We start from the raw sequence: 27629 nt of genomic DNA, 5'->3' as shown, positions 1-27629 counted from the left end.
TAATATATGCAATCCTAATTGGTACTGAGAAACCACATTGGGCCTGTGATTCAGATTTGATGTCAGAAGTGTAGAGAAACTCAAAAATCGCAAGATTCTTCCACGTCATTTAAAAAGTTCAGTAAGTCGCTAATCCTAATGCTACGTTTCCATTGGCCAGTTGCGCTGTTTTCACTGTAAATCTATTAATAGATTGTTGGTGCGTAGAAACTTGTCAAGAGTTACGAACCACAACGGCTGCGCTGGAAAATATTTGTTTTTCCACAAATGCAGAATTGGTCTTCTCGTTTCCTTTCTTTCGTGCAGTCAGCAGCACCTGACATTAGGCATAAGGCGCATGTGGACTTAAAAAAGAAAATTGTGTTATGAATTAAGTTTGGGTTTACTGGCTCCCCGCAGTTTAGGCTACCCTGCTGCGACAGAGCCAGTCGAATGCGTGGAGAAAATCCGCACAGCGTTGCTCAGACAATTGGGCTTCTGTCGGACGCGTTTCCGAGGGACAAAAACTTTAGAACGGCAGCCATATTCTTTATATTATGCCAGGCAACCTGGCCGCCAAAGTAATTACTGAAATAGCAAAAGCACCACCCCAGGGAAAAGAACCTATAGGAGCACAATGGATTTGCTTCATTCAGGCCTTTCACGTTTCACAAAGCTCACAGAATGGGTAATTGCACTGCGGAAATGTTCTCGCCCTCCATTAAAAAGTAATGAACCAGTCGCATTTGCAGGTCATAAAATAAAAAAAGGGCAATGTATAGTCTATGTGCGACTGCACATTATTGTAAGGATGATGCAGTGAAAGTTGTGGAACTGATGGCCCCGTACGGAACTGCACAATATCTAATGGAGAGGAAAAACTAATAATAATAGAAATAATAATAATAATAAAAGCATGTTTTAATATGTCAGTCACAGTGGCATTGTTCAAAGTCAAGAGCACAAACAAAGGTAGAATGCTAAAAATAACTAATGTCATTCAGAATAACAAATGCCCATAGCAAATGTACCAAGCGGAGGTGCTAGATGTACAGTACGGAGTGTACAGTACCAAAATAAATTTTAAAAATTGCTATGCAGAAGAGAAAGTGCTTCTCTTCTCCCCTTTGGCCCATTTATTCATTTCAAACAGACGTTTTTGTGTGTGTGTGTGTGCGTGTGTGTGGCGATGAACCATCATTCATCCTTAGCCTACTTCTTGCAATTGGTTGAATATTAACAACCAGAGTTTGAGCTCCAAGGCTGTTGCAATATCACCCCCTGCTGGCTGAAAGGGGGAACACAATCAGTGTTCAATCAGTAATTTTCCCCTTATTTTTAAGACCCTATGCAATTAAAATAATCCTTTTAAATAACTATATATATATATATATATATATATATTATACATACAAAGAGCATTTGTGATATTAATCCAGTTTAATTTAGTTGAATTTGTTTTTAATTCTGAAAGCAACAAAGTTATTGTATGGTCCACTGAAGGTAGATTATTGGTTTGTCATTTGGAATCTGTTTTTACTGTGCAATTGACATGGAATTGATCATTTTAGCCAATCAGCAAGGTGACCATTTAATGAGCTGCCAATGAGGAGTGAATTTGAAGTGAATATCCAGGATGGACATGTCAGATCTTCAGCACTCATATTTGGAAACAACATTCTGATTCTTTACACCGAAAGGGAATTAGTTTTTTGTTTTGTTTTTTTCCTGTGTAAATTTGAAAGTAAAAGTAAAAAAAAATCATATTTTGTGGCTTAATTAGCACATCAGATGCAAGAAAAAGTGATTGCACACGGTCCCTAACAAGCTTTAACCCCATTTTGCCATTTTTCATTCTGGTCACTGCTTGTGCTGCTGGTCACTCCCTACCTTATTGGGTTACTGTACAGTCGCACGCTGCCTCTCATGGCTCCTGGCCTAAGTCGCCAATGGCATAGTCAAAATGTGATACCAGCCTAGCCCTATAACATATCTGGATGAGCCAATGGATTTCATCCATCCATCTATCCATTATCTATACTTGCTTATTCCTGGTCGGAGACGTGGAGGGTGCTGGAGCCTCTCAGCGTGCATTGGGTGAGAGGCAGGAACACACAGGTCGCCAATCTGTCACAGGGCACACACGCCATTCACTCACCATTCACTCACACTCTCATATCAATGGGAAATTTACAGTGTCCAGTTAGCCAACCCGCATGTCTTTGGACTGTGGGAGGAAACCCACACGAACACAGGGAGCCAATGGATTTCATAATTTTTTCAAAATCCCACGTCATCAAAGTATGTTTTAATTGCACACTTTATTCCAGCCTATAAATTCTGCCCCTCCCACAGTGTTTTTGCAAACTGACGTCTCTATGTCTGTTCCCTTTTTTTATTTCTTTACAGTGAACGAGATCATCGGCAGAGACATGTCCCCCCCAGGGCCCCAGTCTTAGCTACGTCTGTAGCCGGGGTTTGCCTCCAGGGCCCTCCCTCCCTCCCCCCTCACCCCGTCGCCTCTCTCCGAACACTGGGCCCGTCACCGCGTCGCTGTTCCCCCTCTTTCTGCACTTCCACCGTTGCCTTCACCAGCAAGAACAGAGGAGAACAAGATCCACGTACGCTGTAGAGACACACGCGCGGCTGAGAGGACGGCCAGAAAAGTGTATATAGATGAACCTCTCTGTAGACCCAGCAGGTCTAGAATAGGATATGGGCAAAGTCCACTCACAGGGGCGGGCAGTGGGCAGTGTCGTGGGTATTCTTTTGTACTGCAAGTGTGACTGTGATAAAACGAGCAGGTTGTCCCTGCCACACCCCACCCCCCCATTTTTTCAGGGATTAAATGGCTATTGTATATAATGGACTTCGTGTTGGTACGACTGTTTAAGTTTGAGGACACTCCGGAAGGTACTATGCACCAGAAAGTCCCAACTGCCTCGAGAGAAAAAGAGTGGTTCGAGGCGCTCGATTTTCATAGGTAGCGCAATCCTTTTTCGCATTTCTCGTTGTTATGTTACGGAGCTGCTTCTCTAGCTCGCCGATGTATGCTTGAAGCTGGCTGAGGGATTCTCTAGAGCGAAGAGGACCTGGGTATCGTGGAGAAACGCCCACAGGCCGCCGCGATAGCCGGCGCGTCCCTGTCCTGCCATAACAGGGCGACACGGGTCCTAAATGGGATTAGCTCATTCTGCCGCGGATCGATCCGGATCGATCCGGAGCGACCTGGAAACGCACAGCGCCGGCGCCTGACCCCGTCACCAGGGTCAGGGGTCGCCAACACATCACGACGCGTCATGACGTGCGATGACACGGTCTCACGCGCAGAACAACACCCCATTCTGCCTACTAAGCGCTAGGGAGTAAATCAGTTAGGCTCGGGTTAGGAGTAATAGGCCAGTCCTTCCTGGAGCTTCAAGGGAAATGTAGTTTGCAACATTCCAACACTTTTTTAAACTTAGATTACTGTGTATAATTTCTTCCACTTCAGGTTACACAAATGCCTTATAAATGTTTGATAGCTGTAGACGATTTCAAAGGCGATTCATTGGAAGTTTCAATGTTTTATATAGTTGATTTTGGATATAACTGAGGGAAGAAAAGTTGAAGCTTTTTAGAAATGTATTACATACAAAATGCAGCTGTCAAATAACACTTTGTCTGAATAGAACATTTTCGTATGTGCTTGTTTATCTCCAGATGTCTAACCACCTTTTGAAGAGTGAGTTTAAAGTAACCTGATGTTTTTCCAAGTGGATTGTGTTGAAGAGGGCCATATAATGCCATAAGGATGAGCATTGCCCTGCTGCATTGCTGATATACAAGCGCCTCTTTGTGCCTTTTCGACTAAAATTACAAATGTCTATATTATGTACATATTTACAAGCTGAATATAAATTATAAAGATTACTGACGACCTACATTTTTTTTGCAGGGGACATGACACAAATTGGTGGAAACCAAACAAGAAACTATATATCTAATTTGTAGTGAACAAGGTTAAACCTTAGCATAAAGAACAAACTATCCCACAACTCACTCCTAGATGTCTCATTTCAGTCTCAGATTGTGGAGAAGGCACAGATCTTCGCCGTTGCGTTTGAGTTTAAAGCAAAACTGTGTGGGCCACTTGGGTTCACATTAATCCATGCATTTCTAATCAGATTCCGCTTTCTGTTCTTCAGACAGTTGTTTGGGGCGATATGGCTCAGGAGGTAAGAGCGATTGTCTGGCAGTCGGAGGGTTGCCGGTTCAAACCCCGGCCTGGGCGCGTCGAAGTGTCCTTGAGCAAGACCCCTAACTGCTCTGGCGAATGTGAGGCATCAATTGTAAAGCGCTTTGGATAAAAGCGCTATATAAATGCAGTCCATTAACCATTTGTTATGCGGGAGGCATTTTGGGTGGATATTGTGCAAAATGAAAGCGTATGGAATAATGGTACCTGACAGCATTTGTTTGGGGGGTAGGGTGTTTCTAAACCAAGCAAAATGACAGAGAAGAAAGCTCTGAAAATTAGCCCAAGAAATATTGACATGATCACTGAGCGAGTCAAAGTGTTGGTTAAGAAGGAACTTCCATTCAATTTGCAAGTCAGAACTGAGGACAAATGTCGAGTGAATCCAAGCCATAGTCAGCTGACGTATTTGCTTACGGCCTGACATGATGAATTATGAGCAGGGACTCAGTAATATATACTGCGGCATAGTAATATGTGTAACTAATATTTGCAGGTTTGCATCAGCTCTGCCTTAACCTGTTCCATTTTAATTGACAATGAAGAGGCTTGCTTGTCATTACATTTATAATCCGTCATGGCCATTTTAGGCTTTGCAAGTCTCCAAAATGGAAGGTTGTTGATGCTGTGCAGTCATGTCAAAATCACAGTGAATTCCACTATGCACCAGAACCTGTTTGATGCCTTTCAAAAGAACCTCGATGCCTGCAGACGTACAGCATAAGTGTAGATTCTTATTAACATAAAAAATACACAAGACATACTCAAGAACTTACACTTCTAAAGGAATATCTGCCTTGTAAAGATACAGTACGTGCATCGTATATTTGTATATATTTGCGCACATTGGTGTGTGTGTTCCAAATAAATTGTAGATTTGACTTCTTTGGAAAAAAAGAAATTCTCGTTGAATTTCAATGGGAAAAAAAGCACACGGTAGCATTGGACTATGCAAACTGAGGGTACGACACGGTGTGAAATTTGGCAGGTACTTATTTATATGAGCTCACTCTCTCACACGTCGATTGTATTATGCAGAAATTTACGAGGAAAAAAAGTGATGCTATATTGCGCTTTTCGATGTCTTGACGGTCATTCGTTTTAAACTATTAAAACAATATACTGTAGAGATGCCTTAATATATGTAAAGACTGCTCATTGTACGTAAACCCTTTTTGCGATTCTTTTAGAAAGATTTTGTGAAAATTTTATTGAGGTAGGACAGCGGGGTGGAGACTGTTTAGGCCCACAGCCCTGAGGAACTTGGACGACACAAAGGTTTCCTGTCAGCACGCTCCACTGCGCTTCTCTGTTACCAAAGATTGAACAACGCGTTTGACACTTTCAGACAGGGCGGAAAGGCTTGCTGTTGAACTCTATTTTTGATACTCTAAGATGGATGTCATTCCTAACGGTGTGCGGTAAAATATTTTTTAAAAAAAGGTTTTGTAAAATAAAAGGGAAAAATGTATACTTAGCTGAGGTTTACACAGCCTTGTATTGTAATTTGGTGTACATTTTGTATTTTAACATTTTGTAATTTTTAAGAATGCAGTGCTTTTTTTTTTGTTGTTGGAGATATTCAAAGGGAATACCTTGTGTTTTAGGGTCTTCTTGAATAGTGTATCATTAAAAGCAAAATTCTGAACCAGCTTCTGGTGTGGGTTTCTGTGTCTGGGTGCCATTGGAAAGCTATTAAGGGTAGAGCCAATGTTCACTGGCTGTGTTAAGCGGTTTCAAAAGGACCAAAGTGCAGGTGGAGGACTGATAACTGCACACTCGATCCTGCAGCACTGTGTGGTGTGTGGAACGCAAACGGTCACAGGATCGTGGGCGAGAACAGAGGAGCTTGCACGTCGACTCCCAGGAGCATCATCAACAATTGCCATTGAGGGACAGGAAAAATGATCCTACCCATCAAAACCAATAGCCCAGTGTTAGTTCACCAACAGTATGTGCAATAGAGACCAGATGTACTCTGTAAAAGTAGATGTATAACACTGAACATTTTAATGCGTAGGAAGGGAATTACTATTCCTTTCATTTTAAAAAGCGTATGTTCAAATGTAAGCCCTGCATGAGGGCGTAATCCTCGCTGGGGTACTGGAGGTGGTGGCTGTGCCTTTGCCTGCTATCCTGTGAGCAGAGTGGGAGTAGAAAGTGCTCCCACAAGTGAAACCACAGACCTCATCCTGTGGTCTCAGGGCAGTGTTTTTCCCCTCCTGCAGATGGGTCCTCACCACGTTCGTGCGAACGAATCCGCCGAGACATCAGAGCTCATTACGTGTTATTGTGCGGTCACGGATACTGTAGTTAGAGTAGTTAGATTACTTTGAACTGTAGTAGTATGCATACAGGTTTAGTGCCTTTCCATTAGAATTTGCTAAAGGTAACATTACATTTGCAACAGCTCCACCTACTGGTTGTTTTGTTCAACTAATAATTCTGTGACATCTCAGACTAAAGCTTTTACACTATGCACAACCTGTGTTATCCAGGAAAGTTTCAAGGTGAATCACTCCAAATTTCAGATGCCTGTGATTTTTGTGAATAATTGCTCGCCAGCTCGGCGCACAACGTAGCATCGCCCCAAAACACACAAATCATTAAGGCAGCGGCTGCCCGTGTAGAATTGGTAAAACCGTTTTAATACACAAGTTAAACCCGACTTACCAATTCCTCCTATACAGGAAAAAAAAAATACATCAATTTTCTTTACATACAACAGCTACATAGTTCCAAAGTCATACAAGTTTCAAACTTGTTTATTAAAAAACAAAAAAACAAACAAAACAAAAAAAAAAACGTCCACCTCTCTAGTGGCCTGCCCACTGTTCTGCCGGTATTGCACTCTGACGAAGGCACGAAGACAAGAAAGCGAACCCGCTGGGGCTCTCTGCGGAGACCAGTCACATCAAAAAACGAACGCGTCCGATGAGAACCTGCAGCTGCGGTACTCAGTCCCGCCCTTAAGGACCCCCGGTCCTTATAATTTATCAGTTAAAGAAGCTAGAGGTGAACTCCGCTCGCCTGGCTCCTTGGGGTCAGAACCACTTGTCGGTTTTTAGGGTGAAGGCTCTTTGATGGACAGAGTGAATACTGCTGCATATACAGCACCCTGCAGACACCAGAACGGTTTAGAAATATAAAGTAGTAAAAAAGTCCTAGTGAAGTCCTTTCCAGTGTAAACGGTTCGTAGACAAGTCTTGAGTAAAACTCAATAAAACCTACAACCTCTTCCCATTTCAAAGTGATTTCGCCGTTGGTGGATTAAACAAAATCAACGTGAGCCGTGTAATTCTAGTTTTACTGTGGAGGTGTTGCTGAGACAATACTTTCTGACAAGAGTAAAGAAAAAAAAAAAATTCCAAAAGAAAGTCATTACAGTAATTGCACATATTTTCTGTCCATTAAGAGCAAACAAATATGAGGCGAGAGGTCTGTTCATATAACAAAGCAAATGCTAAATCTTATCTTGGCCCTAACTCCTACAGCACGTTGGCATAAACGAGGAACACTCACTGATCAGTAGTAGTACATTTGTCTTCCCTTTAACTCCCATTGGCAGCTGAAGGTAGAAGCAGTTTATATGGCTTTAATTATATATATAATGCATAGCCTAGAGAACTTTGGATACAAGCTGGGTTTTCAAGACAGGAAGCTCTTCCATTGGAGGGCTTTGTTCAGGCAAACTCAGATTAGAGTGGTTGTTCCATTTGAGTTCACATCTACAGGGGACTGAGCTGCTTAGTGTCTATATACACATTTCATTTTTTTATTGACTTGCATAAGAGCACACAGATATTCCTATGTACAAAACAAAGGCACTGTACAAAACAAAGGCACTTCCGAGAGAGACAGAATGACACGTTTAAATGTGTGCAGCATTTCTTTTTTCCCTGTAGTCCTCCACGTGGGGCGTGTCAGTCTGCCGTAGTGACAGAGAGCGGGGGGGGGCGGGGGGGCGGGGGGGAGGGGGGAGGGGCCGGGGCTGTCCCCGCCCCCTGGCCAGGTTGCCAGGTCAGTCGCAGCAGGTCAGGTGGACGGGCTGTCCGGAGAGGGGGCGGCTGGAGAGCTCGGCCACGGCCTGCCTGGCCGCCTCCCGGCTGGGGAAGGTCACCAGGGCCTCCCCGCTCCGCTGGCCGCTCAGGTTGTAGAGGACGAGGACGGCGTCCGCCTGGAGCTGCCGACAGAGCACAGCACAGCAAAAGGCCCTGACTACCGTCGCCACGGCTACAGCGTCACCGGGGCGTCGAGCGCCAGCCCCTCTTTTACCGTAAGCCTCGAAGGCGGAGCCAACAGAGCTATTCATAAACAGAAGTCATGCATCAATGAGAGAGAAATGAACGCATTCTGTCAAAAAAGGAAAAGTTCCGTAGTATGCGGAAGTATGCCCCAAGTATGCATCACCTCTGGCAGAGTATTAGAACCAAGCATGATTTTGGAATGGGAAATCAAAAACAAACAGCAAAGACAGACACACTTAAGGTTGCAAAAAGGACAGAGTTACATTTAACAATAGAGTAGAAGAATGTTAAATGTTTAACGTAACGCTCAAAAATAAAGAAGCGTCGATATAATTAGAGAAAACATAAATACTTATGCAAACAATGCAATGAAACGAAGTGGCTCCCTTTAGAATATTTTTTTGACTCAAAACATACAATCAACCATGTATGTTTTTTGTTCTTTCACAGCCTGGACAGATTCACTCTGCTGAGTACGCCACTGCAGCTGCCTAGCTTGTATGCTATATACAGAAAACCATCAACACTTCACCCAAGCTGAGTCTATTTTTATAAATGGAAGGTGTATTCTTGGTTTTGGTATTTATGGAGACAACATTTATGATGCAATATTTTAGTAGTGGTGGAACCACAAATGCTTTGAAACCTACTTTAGAAGTAGGTTAATACTGTATGTTTCTTTTTTCAGGGGAACTTCCTTTTCATTTTAAAGAATTCTTATTACAAACTGGGAAAAAAAAATAATTCTGTTTTATCTTTCTTATGGAGCATACAAATATTTGCAGGAAGCCACTCCACTTCTCCCTCAGAGTTAAAAAAAATAAATAAAACAAAATACAGCAGCTGAAGCTGGTCTGTACACTGGGAGTCTGGCTATTTTGTCACCAGGAAATCATTTTCCCCAGTGATTAAACCACAACACTCCCAATTGATAACGATTCATTCCCATCCTCTTGGGTTTAAGCTAGAGGGTTAAACAGGATGGACCGCTCAACATTCACAGTTCTGACTGGTTACAGGAAACAAAAAGGAGAAGCCTTAACCAGGTTAGTGCATTCTGGGGGAAAAAAACGGATGCGAAGCGATTTTGGGCGCAGGCAAAGAGGAAAAGACGATGACGACGGCCCCCAATCTGAAGGCCCCGTTGATTCTGGGAGTTCAGTAGAGCATCGCCCGCGAGCCCCATCGGGTTCGAGCCAGAGAACGCCATGCAGGGTCTTACCTCCTTCGGCTCGTCAGAGACAGAGCCACTCTTTGGGCTGAATCAGGCCCCGCCCCTGATCAGTCAGCTGCACCACGCTGCCGTAGTCATCAGGAGCGTACTACAGCACAAGTGGCAAGGGTCAGCGTCAGGCCCTCACACACACACGCACACACACACAGACACACACAGAGATACGCACACATATGCACGCACGCACACACACACAGACACAGGCATGCCCGCACACACGCGCGCACACACACACACATACACACACACACAAACACCACTCCCCCTACATAGCGCCCCAGCCCTAGATCCACACTGCGCTATCCAACCCCCTGCAGCACATGCCGGTTTGCGCGTAGAGTAGGCCTTTTCTATTCGCGATGGATGGGTGGCACTAGGCCAGCAGTCTCCAACCCTGGTCCTGGATAGCTACAGCGTCTGCTGGTTTTCATAATGACTCTGCACATCATGAATCAATTAGAGCAGTTGATTACACAGCTAACTCAACTCACCTGGTGTCTTGGGTCTCAATTGGGTGCTGATTTTAAGGTAAAAACAAAAAACCAGCAGACCCTGTAGCTCTCCAGGACCAGGGTTGGAGACCACTGCACGAGGCCATAGCATTCATACATAGCATTCCCCATGCTCTCCACAGGGGGGCGATAATAGCCACACTAGTTCAGCAACTTATGAAAGCAGCCGATGACTGTACTGTCATAAGTAATATGTGGGAACCAAGGTTAAAACTGACTCTTGATGTGACTACAACGGTTCCTTGAAAGACGAGCTTCAGGGAGTACCCGATTTTCCTAGTTTTGACCGCAGCAGGAACACCCTGGAAATGGTGAGCTGCTCCCCCAAAATAAATATCAGTACCTCTGCTTTACCACTAGATGGAAATATAGACAATTAAGTACATGGCCCAATGGAGCCATTGAAACAGTTGCTATCCCTGCAAGCTCCCATTCTTATTTTTAGGTTGTGAACTATTAAGTTGCCAATATATTTAAGCGAGACCAAAATAAAATGAGATATTTAGGGCAATTCTCAGGGAACAAATGCAGAGGATGTGGTAAACACTCCATGTGTTTTTAAATCCACTTCATAAAAGGCCAATGAACTGGGATGACACTTTTTATGAACCTTGTTATCCAATTGCTGAATTTATGTGGGGATTTTGCGAATGTAATTTCATATACAGACACAGATTAATGCCAATATTTACAATGACATTTTTTGTCATAATATATTAAAGCACTGACTAAAATATGTATCGGAAGTATACAGGATTTTGAATTGAGTTTCAACTCTCACTGGAAGGATCTGGAAGAGAGAACTTATGTACAGACTGTACTCCACGACCGCAAATAACTCACAGTACTGGTTGCTTGGATATAGATAAGGGGGAGCAGCACAAACCATGCAAATTACAGAATGCTAACAAGCCAGCTGGCATGTAACCTGCTTGCATGTCAATTACAGATATATCAAATAGCAGGTTAAACAAAAGTATTTGAAAGCATTTTGTAATTTGAAATTTAGTATTAAAAACAAATTCCATAAATGGTGACCATTTTGTCTTCAAGTACCAATTCAGCGATTCAGTCTATGGTTAAGCGGTCACAGAAAAATCGGATATCCGACTCATTTAATATCTCCCAAAAAGCAGTATGTGACAGACACATAGCACATTATTGCCCGTGACAGTTAACAGTTGCTAGACCTTCCATGTGACATGTAACTTCCGTGCCAGTGCCAATCAACACCCCACACCAGCCCCCCCCCCACCCTCCCAAAAAAAAAAAAACAACCCATCTAATGTACCAACCCACTCAAAAATCAACAAAGAATTTTAAAACATAGGAAATAAAACCCCACACCAAATCACACTCCACCAGACAATACCAAAAATGAACTGGAGCCCCTTTCCCCTCTCAGCAAACTGGAGGTCATACAGTACCGTCCACGGAAGGTTCCGCCTATGCGTTTATCAGCCGGTTTGGGGGGGGTAGGCCGGAGAGGGGAGATGCACAAAAACAGGGAGGGTTTGAATTCCCACAGTTCCACCGGGTTTTTTTCACCGCGTTTTCAGAAAGCTTCACAATATCATACCTCTACACCGTACCGTGTCCCTGTAACTTGCTGTGGCTAACTATTTTAGCACATTAGCACACATTGGTCAACAGTAATAAAACATTCCTCATTTTAAGGTTTACAGAAACAGATAACACACTTCTGCTTACGGTATAGTGGCAGGGCACAAAGAAATTCAATGGAAAACTGTGAGGAAACGGACAACAGATGAAATTGTGTGAGGTCGTCTCCCCACAGACTAATAGCACGAAGCAGGTGAGACTGAGGGGGACATATCACTGATGAAAGACATAAATAGAGGATTACAGATTCACTCAAATGCTTTTTTGTGGCCAGGGCAGGAAAACAAATGGAAACCTGACAGAAAAATGTACACATCTCCATTGCAAGCAAATGAACCTGGAAACAAATGTCATCCGGCAAAATAAATTAACGCATAAATAAATAAACGGGGATATTGGCTTTTCCTCTCGCTGGACAGGAAGGGGAAATGGCAGAACTAAACGGCTACAGGTAAATGCACACCAAGGTGATTGAAGCACCGTACAGTGCACACACTCCCATGAGGGGAGAGGAGGGTTGGAACAAAATGGCGGCAACTGACCTGGTATCCCTGGAAGAAGCTGAGGATGTCTTTGACGCCCGTGTTGAACGGCAGGCCCTGCATCCTGACCAGGGCTCCCGTCTGGGGCATGATGGGGGCCGGAGGGGGGGCCGCCACAGCCGCGGCCATGGCGCCGGGCGGGGCCGCGAAGTAGCCCACCGTCGACGGGGAGACGGGGGGGCTGGGAAACGAAACCCCATCGCGTGAGAGACCGTCCTCTCCTGCCCCGTCACTGAAATCGGCGTTTTCCTTTTTAAACTCCCATTTTGTAAAATGTCTCAACGCCAATAGTGACCGAACAGCCTTTGTCATTAGCATCAGGATTTTATGTGCGGTGTGATTCAATACACAGCAAATCTGTAATCTATAAAAACAGTTACATGCAAATTCCAGCTGCTATTCTTTGCTTTTTGTTTGACAAAGGTAAGAACTTCATTATTAAAGTGGATTTCTTAAAATCAGTTGGTGGAGTGAGAACGGAAAAAGGGCCAAATAAATTTCACACAGAATCTAGAAATCAATTGTCCACACAGGTCTATATAATTAATCCACGGATCAGCTCAACTAGCCTTGCAGTGTTCAAGCTTAACGCAGATACACAAAATGAATGAACAAAAGGAAGATTTGCTCAAGACAGTTAGCAAAATGACAAGCTTATGTGGGCTTAATGGCCCAATTGGTTATGTTCTCTGTCAGGATTAAGGGATAAGTGAGGAATTACCCATAAAACACAGCAGCACTGTAGCTGAGAGCGACAGAGGAACACTAAAAGCTTTGCTATAGTTTAGTAGTGTGAGCAGTTCCGGATCAGTGTGGCGGGCTCACCTGGGGTAGTACGCGGTGTAGTTCATATTCATGTTCATGTAGAGCTGGGCGTGGGCCTGGGGCGGGTAGTAGGCCAGGGCGTGGGCGGCGCTGTGGGCGGGGGGCTGCGCGGCGCGAGGCGTGGCCAGCAGGGGGGGCTGGAAGAAGGCCGCCTCGGCGGGGAGCATGGCGGCGGGAGGCTGGAACGCGGCGTAGGTGGGCGGAGACAGGCCTGCGGGGCCGGGAGTAGAGAGTTAGCGCCCGCTACGGGCCTTGCGGCGGCAGTTAGCGGTACGTCGACCATTAGCGATGTGTCAGCCGTTAGCGCTGTCCCCGCTTATCTCCCGTGTCTAGATAGGAGCCGACCGCCGAGCCTTTGGTCTTATCCGCGTTATGCAAAGCTGCGGCAGGGGCCGTCCTCGTTGACGCGCTAACCGTTGACCTGCGGGTTCTGCGGTTGGTGTAAACACGCCAGAGCAGAGCACAGGCCCTCAGGAGATGTTTACACACAAACAGGCAACAGCACGAACAGCCCGAGGGAGCCCTGATCCCCGACCAGGAGGAAAAGGTGTTGACTCGACACAAAGGTGACTTTGCAGACTGCAGGTGTCCTCCCCCACCCCTCCCCCCTCCACACCACACCACCCATATTTTTACCCAAGTGGGTTAAATCTGACCCAATTTGGAGGTCAGCAGACACTACAATTACAACGATGTTCAGACTCTCAGATACAAACAGGGTCGCATTAAGCACTTGTTGTCTTTGTGCTTTTTATCTGAAATAATTCAAAGGCAGTACCATGACTCTTAGAATATGATCTACGTAAATCTGCAGCATTGCCTGGAAGACAACATAACTGTAGTAACAGGCTGACAGCAAACCAAAATGTAACCTTTTAAAGCTCATGTTACAACACAATATTTTGATCAAAGCTTGTAAGGTTAATTGTAAGGTCTCCCTGTTCATAAAAGGTGTTTTATTTTGGTCAGTAAGTCGAAGGTTGGTCAGGTGACCTACATGGGAGTTTGCAGGGTGGGGGTGAGAGGCCACTGCGGTTGAGAGTGCCGCCCATCAGCACGAAGCTCATCTCCTCCGTGGAGCACTGGAACACCTCCACGTAGCGGTCCTTCATCATCTTCTTATGGCACTTCTGGGCCACCATGAAGGCGCGGTCCGGCGACTTCATCTGGATGAAGGCGTCTCCCGAGGGACGGCCCTGAAACGGCGGCGGGAGTGGGCAGGGTTTCAGACCCGAGAATATGGCAGCTAGGCTAATCTAATCTAGAGCAGATATGAGAAGTTACTAGCGATGCTAATCGTGATACGCTAAGAGCGCTAAACGTGCTAGTTGGGCTAAACTGCTGTTAATGGTACGGGCGGCTCTTACCTGCTGGTTGAGCACCATGTGCACGCCGTGCGGCTTGATGTCCACGGTGTGCTCGCCCATGAACTCCAGGATGTCCTCGATGGCGGCGGTGTAGGGCAGCCCCCTGAGCCGGACGCAGTCCCGACTGCTGCTGGAGGTCAGGAAGGGGGGCGTGGCCATGACGGGGACCGGCACCATGGGGGCCGGGGTCGGGGGCAGGGTGGAGATCAGCGGCGTGGACATGTAGCGGTTCAGGACCTGGAGTGCGGGGTCGCAGAGCAGACGGAAGCCATCATATATAAAAGCTGGCTGAAATACACATTCCTATGTACGTCTAATCACAAAGCGTCTCAGATTTGGTGGGCATACTGATCCAAACGGGGAAATCACATCCCAAATCAGTGGTCATACAGAATCGTGGCTCAGCTGCTGATGAAAAGTGGCAGAAGGCGGCCATATTGGTCAGGGGGGGTTAGGCGGGGCCCTCTACCTGCTGGACCTCGGCGGCCGTGCTGCGGAACAGCTCTATGTATCTCTTCCCCAGGATCTGCTTGTGCCTCTTGAGGGCGTTGAGGGCGTACTCCTCGCAGGCGAAGAGCACGAAGGCGTCGCCCGTGGGCCGCCCGTCGGGGTACTTGACGAAGAGCAGCCCCTCGCCGCCGTCGGTGACGGGGCACTCGGGCCCCAGGAAGCCCAGCACGTCCTCGGGCGAGGCGGTGAAGGGCAGCCCGCGCATGCGGATGATCACCTGGTTCTCCTTCGACAGGAACTGGGCCACCTCGTTCGAGGTTCCTGCGTGTGGAGAGGGGCGTTACTCACCACACTGACAACAAACTTCTTCCAATATATTTTTTTGCGCTTCAATTTCAAATCACACTTGAGCTAGTAAAACTACATTGCTTGCTAAACAAATTGCTTAGAATTTCTTCAGTGCATGTATATATGTACGTATGTACGTGTGTACCTACCTATGTACGCACGCATGCACAAACAGACGCACACATACAAGAACGTACACACACACACACACACTCGCAGACACGCACAGTTAGTTCCCTCCCGCTGTTTTCACATCATCCTTTGGGGCCAGCATACACCAATCTTAACAGGTCTGTTCAACGTTCAAAGTCTAAAGACCGATTTCTCTATCGCCCCTGAGCCCATTTTCACCGAAGGCCCCGTTGCTTTCAAAGATGTGATGAAACCCTCAGCTTTGCCTTTTGTGCCTTTATGCTCTTTGTCAGCCGTAAAAACCTCTGGGCTGGGCGCCTGCCCGCGCAATGCCCTGCGTATCGGCCCCGTTGACTGGCTGTAGTTAGGAGGGCCGCAGCGAAGGGGCTAACCGCTATTCGCGGGGCTACGGTTTCCTCGAGGCAAGCGAACGCTCTCACAAAGCGCCATTCACTCCAATGAGAGGGGCTGAGGGAGCGAATGGTCTGGCGCAGAATCAGACCGAGTCTGGGACTACAGTGCATTGGAGACTTTGTCATTCGGTCGTGTACAGGAAAGCCAAATGCTAACGGAAACGATTAACCGGGTTGCAGCCAGACGTATGAAATTAAGATGTCTTAAATGTCTAACCTCCAGCTATTTTCAGGAACTCCTCTCCCGTCGCCTTGTACACCTGGAATCACAGGTAGAGAACACATTTAGAGCATCCTCTGTACTCCATTTCCCACCATGCTTTTATGCAAAGAATAAACAGGCAAGTATAACAGCAGCTGAAGTCAGCATACAGTGCTAAAATTCAGATAAATTCACAAAAAGGGCAGTGTGTTGAGGATGCATTTAAGGAGCTAATGAATCTTAAAATAATTAAGCTAACATAACAAGAATGAAGAAATCAAGCATTTCCTCATCAGTAGGCTTAGTGACCGCTTGATTTTGATTTCCTTAGAAAATTTTTAATTGATTAAAAAACTAAAGTAAAAAATGCATGAAAGAAACCCGACAAATGGAGGTGTTCTTGAGTGTACACAGAGTGTAAGACTAGGGGAATAAGTTTGCATTTAACCCCCTGTTTAAGAGGGGGTTCAGGGGTAAGTGCGTATCTGGAGAGGAGAAAATGGCTGACCTCGATGTAGCGGTTTCCCATGTGGTGCTTGTGGCGCTCCAGGGCCAGGTCTCTGTGCTCAGGGTTTATAAAGCGCACCAGGGCCTCTCCGTTCCTCCGGCCCTGAGCGTTCAGACAAAGCGCCACACCGCCCCTGACGTACAGACACGCGTACAAGTACACACATGCACACACATACACACAGACACACACATTAACACACACATACACACAAACAGACAAACAGACACATTCACACACACACACATGCCCAGACACACACAAGCACAAGTTAATGAAAAATACAGAACTTTGAGGGTCAATTACAGTGTGCTTAGCTGGAGTTCAACCCTTAGATTTAAATCTCTAGACCCCAGAAGTGCATTACAATTGGAACGGCTATCTGAATCTGTGAAATAAGGATTAGCTGTTCCAGATGTAATGCAGTTCTGTGGTCTAAGGGATTAAACCGGAGGTTTTCAGAACCTGAGGTGTTCAGGTGTTCAGGACGAGGAATGCACGGCATCACGCGTGACTTCTGAACAGCTAAAAAATTAGGCATTGTATTGAACGTTTCCAGCGTTCCTAAAGAGGGCTAACAATCAGTTTGATCATTAGTTTAAAATGTCATATCGTACTTAACACCATTTATATCTGCACACTTATCACGCCATTTTTAGCCCTCTTACTTTGCGATGTTTAGCCCCTTGAAGAATCGGGCGATGTCCTGGTCAGACGACTGCCACGGCAACCCCCTGGCTCGAATCACAGTCTCGCTGTCCACCGGCTCCATCTTACTGCTGCAAGGAAAGATGAGTTAATTTAACATGGCACACTCCACTATAATAAGCTCACAAATGCACTAGCGCAATACAATCTCTATGAGACACAAACATATCAGAGGTGAGCACTGGACTCTGAAGCCTCTGGCATACTTAAAAGGTAGACTAATCGGAGAGCGCTAACTTCATAAAAACCTATTCATTTGGGCCAAAGACTTGGAAGGTGTAATGCTTAAGGTTTTCTATGGGTGTTAAATTTTTGGTTAGGTAATGCAAAATTGCGAGGCACCAACTGAAGGCTTTAAGTATGAGATTTTTTGGACTATTAGCGTGCTATGGCTACACCAATGGTAAACTTATAACTGACCCCAAGATTAAGTGAAGATGTCTACTGAATAGTGAATGGAGCCTAATATTTGGAAAGAGTAATTAGGAGATGGTTTTCAACTTGAGTTGAAAGTGTGGGTGGGGGGGAAGTAAATCCCACACTGAATGGTAAGATGGCCCAGGGCACTTATAGCAAGAGACAGCAAGAGACAGAGCAAATTTGATCTTTGTGGGAAAGACACCCTGTAATCTGGGTAATTACCTGTAAACCTACTCCAACACCTGAATTCAGCAGAATCCAGACAGTGGAATTATTAACAAAATAACTTTTTTAAAATAACGCTTACCATGCCCCGGACTCAAATTTGTACTTCACGGTTTCAAGACCGGTAAATTTGTGATCTGTAAAATAGTTCAAACAAAAGTTACCAACAAACTTGCAGACTACGCAAGGTCTCAGGCTTTGCTTTTAGATTGGGACAACAAAGACTCAGATACTCAGATATGGGCGCAGACACAGATGCAAAAACAGACCCATTCGCTGACATGCCTGCCCTCTCGCTCACTTTACAGTGGAAAAACAAGGACGAGATACTGAACACTCTCTGAACGGGTCAAAGAGTGTGTGTGCGTGTGTGTGTGTGTGTGTGTGTGTGTGTGTGAGAGAAGAGAAACGCATATCAATAACAGGGTTTTGTGTTGCGTGTGCACCGTGTTTGACACTAATCACTTCATTACACTGCATTCCAATTAACACCATACAATGAGCACAGAGAAACAGGGAGGGGATAAACTGCACGGGGGGGGGTGGGGGGGTGACCAAGGGGGGACTTCGACAGGCGGGTGCACTTACTGTAGGGATCAGACAACAGGTGCAACGTCAGCAGCACCATCCCCTTAACCTCCCGCACCCCGGCGACCTGCTCCGTGTCTGTGGGAGGGGCGCAGACATCTGAACGAGCGGTGTTAAGGGCAATGGAAGATTTCCGAACGTCATCAGGGTTGCCTTGGCTACGCTAGGCGCCGCGCACACGGGGGGGGGGGGGGGGGGGGGGCGCGCAGCGGGCGGAATGTTCCGAGCGCGACGTAGACCGCCGCCCGTTCGCAGAGGAGCAAGGATACGCTGCAGCATGGAGGCCACGGTCAGGTCCTCGGCCGAGCCGGCGTCCGGACAGCATTTGTGGAACTCTTTCCGCAGGTCCACGAAGGAGAAGAAACAGTCGGGGAGGACGAAGTTCTGGGACAGAGACGGAACGAGCGGTCTTTGATGTTGCCGCAACCGCTCGGACAAGCGAATGCATCAGCAGCGCTCAGGGGGTTTACATTACATAACATTACATTACAGGCATTTGGCAGACGCTCTTATCCAGAGCGACGTACAGCAAAGTGTATAACCATAACCAATTTACAATTACAATGTTTTTCCACTTAACACAAACACACTCAAACAACGTCCGCCTCAACGCCTCAATCGACCTTGCAAACATCCGTCAACTGGACAAGAAACTTGGTGTCACTGTAACCTGGTGGTTAAGAAACAGGGCCTACATAGTAACTTAGACCGTGAAACATCCCTTCAAGTGATCGAGGAAGAATTATGAAACCATGGGAGAGGAGAGAACAAGATGAGAGTGGAAAAAGGGAAGCGGGAGAGCCGAGGTCCTGGTCATTCCTCAGAATACCTGACATGCCAGAGCGGATTATGACACGTACAGCTCGGCGCTAGTGCCGCCGTCGAGCCGCACAGTCACTCAGACCGCCAAAACCGCTCTGGGCGACGACTGGCTAGAGGTAAAAATCCGGGAGACCAGGCCCCGAAGAGAGGGAAATGTAGAACCTATGGAGGTTTTTTGCGAATCCTACCGCAATTTTACTGGCCCTTGACTGCGAGGGTTAACCTCGGTTGCTGCGGCCACGTCCCTTACCTTTTTGGAAGCTTCTGGATGGAAGGCCTGCCTAATGAGGAGGGGCCCGTCGACGCAGAGTGTGTAGGAGCTTCTGCCCAGAGCCTTCAGCTCACTGGAGACTGCCTGCTGGAACTGTGTTTGGAGGAGGAGGGGGGGGGGTTACAATTGCACCATTTATTTCACTTATTTCATTTACTTATGTGACTGCAGAACAGTCAACTGTTTCAGCAACTGTGTCAATGCTAAATTTAAGATTTAGCTATGCAGCTAATTTTCCAGCTGTGATCCCTGGGCAGGAGATGATGTTCAGAAACAGTGATAAAGCAAAATCCAATAGGAGCGCAACTGAATGATGGCACACAGTACAGTGTTTGGGGATTCAGGGGAAAGAGGGCATGTTCAGATGCATGCGATATCACAATGATAGCGCAGAGCTACCATTAGTTCCGCAATCGCGGATTTCAATGACAACCTGGAGGGGAGTAGGGGTGGAGGGGGGATTGCAATCACGACCCTTAAGTGGTCCAGCAGCTCAAAATTGTGGCCCTTGCAGCTCGAATATGACAGACAGTCAGTCTGACCATGGCCTGCATCAAAGCACTACAACTTCACCATTCAAGATACCTCAAATTAGCTAAGACGTTCTATAGAAAATAAGCATTTCTTTCATTAGAACCATCTACAGTTCAGCTTTTTCTGCCAGTGCCATAATAATCAAAATAGTTTATCCTAAACATAAAAATAGTTTAACCTACAAGAAAGAAATAACTAGAATTTAGAATACATCAACAGGAAAGCTATAGGGGGAAATGCCCATTAGAATTCAAAAACTAGGTCAGTAGATTGAGTGACAGAGTGACAGAGTAATGGAGTGACAGTGACTGTGGTCAGGGCAGGGAGAGCTAGTCAGACCGGTTTTTGGTCGAAGCAGAATGGGGGAAATATTGACTGGGTAGTTACTGCACAGATCATCAGCAAACAGCATCATCAAGCAACAGAGACAAGCGCAGTTCACAAATGAAAATTAAGCTGTGTCAAATACACCAACACAGAGCCCACACACTCCTGAGTGTGCTGAGCCAATGGTAAAACTACGCATTCCTGTGTGCATTAATAACCATTAAACATTATGAGGGCCATTTTTTCAGACTGTTTTTCTTGTAATATAACAACTCCCTCTACAATCCATTGCTCTAATTTACAGTGATTCCTCGGGTCATATTTAAGCAATAGACTTTGTCCCCAAAGGGGACAATATTTGTAACATCCTTCTGTCAGGTTACCTTTTTGACTGCTACAGTATTTCATTTCAAAATAAAAAGGTTTGAGGCTTCAAGTCAATTCCACTTTCATCTCCGTAGATAAGCTTCAAACCATGTAGGGAAATAATCAGCTTCTAAAAATCCAAGGAGGGGATATCCACCACAGGATATGGCTAAGCAACTGCCCATAATTCATTGGGAGACGTCATTTCGGATGGCCACTAGCCATAAATAATTATCCCCAACATACGAGAGGTCCCATTGCGAGTCCGAACACGCTCTTTAGAGAAACAGGAGATCTATAGGGTTGTTAACTGTAGTCATTGCTCTGGAGAAATATGACATCTCCTAAAAAACAGCTGCTGGCGATAACTGCTACTACCTGGAGATAGGTGTATCTCATATCTTTTGTGTTTATAAACACAAAAGTAGGCTTTAGCAGCTACCATTGTTTTCCCTCATTTCAAAATTTGTGTCTCTTTGTTAAACTGGAATACTTTGCAGATGAATACATTTTTGAACGTCAACATTTATTGCCTACATTTTACTTGAGCAAACAAACATTTTTAGTTGCACATAAGCCCGTGTTTCTCTTCAGAAACCGCACAATAAGAACAGGAACGTCCCTCCCAGAGAAAGGCAGTCTGCAAGCTTCTCTTGAGGTTTGCCCTTTGAAGTGCGATGAATTGTGCTCCATCAGGACAAACAAGTGGAGCAGCCATTATAGGATGCGTCACTGGGGGTGACAGCTAGCAGACCTGACAATTGCCGCTTGCTCACAAGCCCTAATGTCGCACTGCCACGCCCTACATTTAATGCTTCACATTCAAGGATGACTGAACAACACCGAGGTAGAAACGTTGCACCGAGCTCCACGCGACAGAAGCTCACGTCAACGTAACAACCGGGAATATGAAACGAAAACAGAGTGCGACGATCGCGGTATTTCAACACGTCCAACGTCCAGTTAAAAGCGAAACCCCAGAGAACAATGCGTTTCCCTCCAGGTGGAATTTGCACTGTAAAAACTACACGGCGTCACGTGACACCCACCATGCAAATGTCGAGTATCTGGCACGGCTAGCAAAATATCGAGCAGGTCACTTGCACCATATTGTGGTTTAATAAAGTCCAGCGATAAACAAATCGGAATTCCTGAGAAGCTGCACTTTGCAGAGGGCTGTCATGAACATGCTTTGGATAGTGTTTTTTTTTTTCTTAGAACATCACTTCAGTCAAGCTGCACTGTGGAGTAGGTGCACCTCAAAAATATTTTTCCTTTTTTCATACCCTTAAGGAGAAGAAAACATCAATTAGAACAACCACAAAAACTTCCAAACATCCAACTCTGGTAATTTATTCCAGAATGCAAATTGGCAGTCTAAATATTGCTTCAGGCATTCCCTTTCACTGTGAAGAAACCCGGCTCTCCCAGACAAAGTTCCGGCCTCTGCCGAGAAACCAGTGTTCGGCGGGTGGGGGCTGGGCCGAATCGATCTTTAGCCCCAGCGGTATCGATCGCCGTCCCTGGAATGGGGCCATTCGTTCTGCAGCACGGCTGGCCTGTTTGCTTAGCGAGGCCGGGACGCAGGACGGGGGGAGGGGGGAGGGAGGGGGCGGGGCGGGACAGATAACGTGAGAAGGAGCCACTGGCAGCCCTCCGGGGCCGCTACAGTCACAGGGACGTGCTTCAGTTTATGCTGCATTCACACCCCGGGAGAGGAGGCGCTGTACAGCACGAGAGGGATTGCTCCAAAATTTCCAACTCAAAATGGGCAATTCTTTTTTTAATGCCCTGTAACAACTTGGTATCATTACCTTTGCATGTATACTTTAGCATACATATATGCAATATTCATCCATTATCTATACCCGCTTATCCTGGGCAGGGCCGCGGGGGTGCTGGAGCCTATCCCAGCGTGCATTGGACGAGAGGCAGGGATACGCCCTGGACAGGCCGCCAATCTATACATGTACAAATACATCAAATTAAATACTTGTGCGTTACGTCATTTTAATCTCAAAAGGAAGTTACATTAACTCATTCTGACCGCAGTTGTATTTAACATTCGTGAAGCGCACAAAGGCTACAAATGTGAGGGCAACGTGACCCCCAATTAAGCGAAAAGCAAACCGTTTCTGACACGTGACCTTAACGTCAGCACACTTGTCGATCCTGCCCAACAACTGAACGCTGGTTCGGGAGACAGTCAGCAGTTCAAAAGCAAGTGCTGGGGCCTCCCACACACACAACCCCATCCACCCACCCTTGTTCAGAGAGTCACGGAGTGACAGGATTGGACCTGCGCCATGCCAGCCCCCAGGTCCGATTTGCCTACACGTCGACGTTGTGTCATTCTACTCCCTGGGGGGGGGGGGGGGGGGGTAGAATGACAACTACTGACAAGAACACTCTCCGTGCAAACAGTTAAACTAGGCTGGTCATTATGTACCAATGCCTGGTGGGCAAATGGGAGTGCACTGTACCCTCTTCTCGTACTAATAGTTCACCAAAGAAAACAGGCAGAAGTCCTTGATACCACGAGTGAGATTTAATCTCTGGGTTTTTTTTTTTGTTTTGTATCTCCCGTGATGTAGCTCCAATCCTCCGCCATGCAAACAGCAAACATAGCGTCCGCTACCGAAACCAGAGGTCCGACAGCAGTGGGCACCTTCTCGCCTCAGGATCAATCCAAGAGAACTGACAGACCGACCCCTGCCTAAACCCAAGACAGTGAAAGCATTCCAAACGAATGAGCAAGCATGGATCGAATTGGTTGGTTAATCTTTACTAAAGCACAAAGAGAACCCTCTCTAGGGGGAGGGAAAAAAAGAAAAAAGAAAATGAGTTTAACGTTGTCACAAAGCTGGCCAATTCTTCATGCGACCAAAGACTTTTAAAATGGCCAGAGCTCAAAAACATATTAAAAAGTCTATTTACCCGCAAGCCAGAACTCCAGGCACGGAGACTTCAATGTAAATGTCCCGCGAATGTGTGACAATAAAATTTCCCAAACCTAATCGCAAAAAGATCACCACCCATCAGCAGGCACAGCTGATCTTAAATAGGCCCACAATTAGACACACCTGGAAATATTTCAATCAATTATTTACCTGCAAGACACCATGCACACAAATCCAAACGTCAGTTCATGAAAATAATTGTGACTGGGGCTTATTATGCAGACATTTTAAATTAAAATCTTTGGAGAAAAACATACACATGTCCCATCTCTATAGCGAGGGTGGCAGCAGGCATGAGAAGCACTGCCCATATTTTGGCCCTGCCTGGGTGTTTTACATTTACAATCCCAGAACAAGGACATGTTTATTCTGTGAGTACTGACAGGGAAATCTTATTCATTTATGTCACAGACAGTGTACAATGTTCAACTTAAATGTTACCATTTGACGCATTATACCGCAGTAAACTAATTTTCTCCTGCAGTCCATTGGCAGGTACCAGTCATGTGACTCAATGACTGAGCAATAATAAAACCACAGGTAGACATAGAAGCAACAATAGACAATATTGTTATGGATTCGAAAGTTATCACAAAAATGTTGCATCATAAGTGCAAGAATGCATAAGAAACATCACTCCTATTTTTATCCTTCTGCACTACAGTGGTTCTTAATATGTTTCAAGAATATAATTTCAAGTCATCAAGTGTTAAGCTCAACATCTGACAAAGTCTCTGGCACACCCATACATCATCAGGTACAATGAAACTCCAAGACAAGCAATTGGTGCCATCAAACCAGCCAGAAAAATAATAATATTCATGGTTATGCTGACATTTTTCAATGCCTATCAGAAGGGCTCAGAGAGGAACTACTTCACAATTTCCTCTGCTCACTGGAGGAAAATAAGGTTTGTAAAACTCTTTTGTCCAAAAGTATCTGCACATGTATTTAAAAAGCTGGAGGGGAAACTCACCATGGCCATTGAAAGCACACTGACTAGATTGGCCTCGAGTAAACATCTGCCTGGTCCTCATTAAAAAGGTAGGTGGCTAATGCTGTACCTCCACAATGTCTGCTGAGCACATCAGTCAGTGACAAGACTCGACCTGCTGGTCTTTGCAGCCAGCCCCAATTTAATACACTGGAGCTCACTGACAAGTCATTACCCACCAAGTCATTACACTGATAATTCTGCCTCAAGTCACACTTGTGAAGCCACATCAGGCAGTGCAAATCTGGAACACAACTTTAACAGGTATGATTATCCCAGACTTTGGTAATATTTCATATTACAGAATGACAAATTCTGCACAAAGCGTATTTACAGCACAAAATGGTAATGTAAATGGTATTGAAAGTGTAGATTAAGTTTCAATAGTCTTGGGTCACTTAAAGAATACAAGAATTTGTTAAAAAAAAAAATTAAAAAATTAAAAAAAATTAAAAAACTAACGACTGCAAAGGCCCGACTGCAAATAACTGGTTTCTGGCCTATCACATGGACAGTTCTGTTTGTACAATTTCCTCTGTTTTGCATAGAATAAAATCGTATAGCTCCCTCAGAAAATGTTCGATTTTTCGCATGCATATTAAGACGCTGCGATTCCCCATCTTCCTAGTTTTCATTGCGAGCAAAATGAGCATCGCCTTGCTGGGGAGTGTGTATATTTGTGGGCCTAATCCACGGGATGATACTTGCAGCACCTTGTGCCATCTAATAGGAATAATCACTTAAATGCAACTCACCTGTTGCAGAATTCGGTCCAAAGGTTCTGCTTTGCAGAGTTCGTCTAAAGTTAAACCGGTCTCCTCTTTACATTGATCTGTCAATTCCAAAGTGTCTGGTTTTACGAGACGTCGTTGAAGCTTCCCCACCTGTTAAGAGAAGCATCGTACGCAGTGTTGATGTTTCCAGTTCTGATGAACACGATGTGGGGCGTCGTAGAACCCTCACCGTTGAGGCCAAAAACACCTGATTATTTTTTAAATTAAGAATCGATTTCAAAACTGGAACACAATATTACACAAACTCGGGAGTTGCAAAGCAGGTAATTGCCAACGCGGGGTCGTTGAACTATACCACGTCCCACATGTCAGACGTATTACCAATAAGGTACGCTTTGTTTCGGCCACTGCTAAATTCTTGAAACTATAATGAAGGTAGCACGAATTGTTTCTCGCCCTTCATTTGAGTCCCCAAAAGCAGATTGTTCGAACTATTTCAGGAAATACTTTTATTTAAAGGGTACCTTGTTGATAATTGTCTGCTGTCAAGCTTTAATGCGTTGAATATCACGTCACTAGACAATACATATATTATTTCCAAGAGGAAACCTCAATCGGGTCATGTCCGTACCTTTTTCTCACGTAGATCCACAATTTGCCACACCAAGAGAATTATTTCCCTCTCATCCGAACCCAGTTTACCCCCATTTGCACCAGCTGTTGCCCCAAAGAACACCACCAGAGTATCACTGTGCGAAGCCATCAGGGACCACAAGGGTAAAAACTACAATTAAAAGCAAAGATCAAATAAAGTAGCACGAGGGTTCACCTTTTCCACGTGATAAGAGAAACAAACAAAAGATATGGAAATTCAATTGAAGTAAACGAGAGGAAAGAGGATCATTTTTAAAGAGGACACAATAAAAAGTTTGCGACCAGAGACTGTACCTGATCCAGTACTCGAGTGTTTGCCTTTTCCTGAGTTACTGGTCTAACTGGTAAAGGAGGGTGGGGGGAGAATCCGGGTCTCTTTCAAGCCAATACCATAACAAGCCAACAACTCTTTTTTTCTAAGTTACCTGCGCTTGGCTCAGCCTCAGATTGACTAGAAGTCAATCTCTCTAGGGAGTTAGTTTATTGGCTGCTTCTAAAAGGTGAGGGAGGGACGCGATGGCTCCAACACCTATGTAACTCGATCTGATTGGTCTTTTGTTCAAAGGAAGTAGTCGGAGATAGGAGCATTTCTTCTGCTCACCTTTACAGAGGTTCAACCTCTCTCTCTCTCGCTCGCTCTCTCTCTCTCTCGCACACAGAGGGAACCTATTTTAAAGGTCTTATACACCTGAATACGTGCGTAGCCTATATTATGTGTGATTTCTAATTTAGTGAACTTTAACGTTTCATTGCGGGCATTGTACGCTGCTGGTAATAACTAACACAGCACAGCAACGTGCGGTATTGTTAAAAGTTTGATCCATTATCGCAGAGCAGGAAACCTCAGAGCTTTTACCATTTACCTTGTGCACTGTACATTTATCACTTTCCCTATGTATCAGTCAACGTAAAACAACAACATCAAAAAGTAAATAAATGAATGAATAATAATAATGCATAAGTTGTTGTATATTTAATGATTATATTATAATAGATAATGTCATATAAAAAGATTTTCTATAAATTATCTGTCTATTGTTCAGGCGGAAGACTTCTTAAAAATGCTTTACAGTACATTGCTTTTGTGCTACTTTCTTAAAAATAAATTCCTTTAGTGGTATAGCATTCTTCACAAAATGCCTTGATTAAAAGTGGTACGTATATAAAGTATTAAAAGTACAACAATTTCTTCATGCCTGTACCTTTCTAATGAACAATTCATTTCTAATTTTAAAATGTTTTGAATATTCAAGTTTGCTCCTTTTTCTTCTGGGTTGATTTTTCAGCCTTTGTTTTTGTAACCTCAGGACATCAGTGCACTTAACATCCTTCCTCTTAACCCCTGATTCCTCTGCAATTTGATGGGGAAAGTATGAGACACATTTACAATTAAATAGCCAAGATGCT

The 27629-nt window shown here is 45.1% G+C and overlaps 2 protein-coding genes across 8 annotated transcripts in view; one reads left to right on the top strand and one right to left on the bottom strand.

Moving 5' to 3' along the window:
* LOC118227870 (nuclear factor of activated T-cells, cytoplasmic 3-like) overlaps nt 1-5867 on the top strand; it is an 83642-nt gene extending 77775 nt beyond the window's left edge. For all 3 annotated transcript variants that reach the window (XM_035418855.1, XM_035418853.1, XM_035418854.1), the window contains one exon: nt 2389-5867. In XM_035418855.1, coding sequence (XP_035274746.1) covers nt 2389-2438 — 50 coding nt within the window. In that variant the 3' untranslated portion in view covers nt 2439-5867. The remainder of the gene's footprint in view (nt 1-2388) is intronic.
* A 2315-nt stretch (nt 5868-8182) lies between these two features.
* On the bottom strand, nt 8183-26658 carry LOC118226690 (epithelial splicing regulatory protein 2-like). Of its 5 annotated transcripts, none has more exons than XM_035416472.1 (17): nt 26517-26658; nt 26200-26352; nt 25590-25718; nt 19633-19746; nt 18830-18944; nt 18561-18659; nt 18055-18109; nt 17288-17398; nt 16620-16752; nt 16127-16169; nt 15036-15337; nt 14567-14803; nt 14197-14395; nt 13200-13410; nt 12375-12606; nt 9686-9785; nt 8267-8399 (listed from the first exon to the last, which is right to left on the bottom strand). In XM_035416472.1, exons 2-16 carry the CDS (start codon nt 26329-26331, stop codon nt 9699-9701), a joined length of 2199 nt encoding a protein of 732 aa, XP_035272363.1. In that variant the 5' UTR covers nt 26332-26352; nt 26517-26658; the 3' UTR covers nt 8267-8399; nt 9686-9698. The 5 variants fall into 5 exon arrangements, with proteins under 5 accessions (XP_035272361.1, XP_035272362.1, XP_035272363.1 ...); XM_035416473.1 differs by having other exon boundaries at nt 12375-12555; XM_035416474.1 differs by lacking the exon at nt 8267-8399 and adding an exon at nt 11637-11655 and having other exon boundaries at nt 9701-9785.
* Between the last annotated feature and the right edge of the window lie 971 nt (nt 26659-27629).

Source organism: Anguilla anguilla, chromosome 5 (genome assembly GCF_013347855.1).
Source record: "Anguilla anguilla isolate fAngAng1 chromosome 5, fAngAng1.pri, whole genome shotgun sequence".
Classification (NCBI taxonomy): Eukaryota; Metazoa; Chordata; class Actinopteri; order Anguilliformes; family Anguillidae; genus Anguilla; species Anguilla anguilla.
Note: the sequence above shows the minus strand (reverse complement) of the source record. Positions and strands in the feature narration are given on the sequence as shown.

What these genes read in the sequence shown, in the direction of transcription:
- LOC118226690 (XM_035416470.1), bottom strand. Translation starts at nt 26,331, where the DNA reads ATGGCTTCGCACAGTGATACTCTGGTGGTGTTCTTTGGGGCAACAGCT. An exon ending in CGGCCGCCGAGGTCCAGCAG is followed by an intron (nt 14,804 to 15,035) that starts GTAGAGGGCCCC and finishes CCCGCACTCCAG; the next exon opens with GTCCTGAACCGCTACATGTC. An exon ending in GCTTCTTCCAGGGATACCAG is followed by an intron (nt 8,400 to 12,374) that starts GTCAGTTGCCGC and finishes CTCTGTCGGCAG; the next exon opens with CTCCAGGCGGACGCCGTCCT.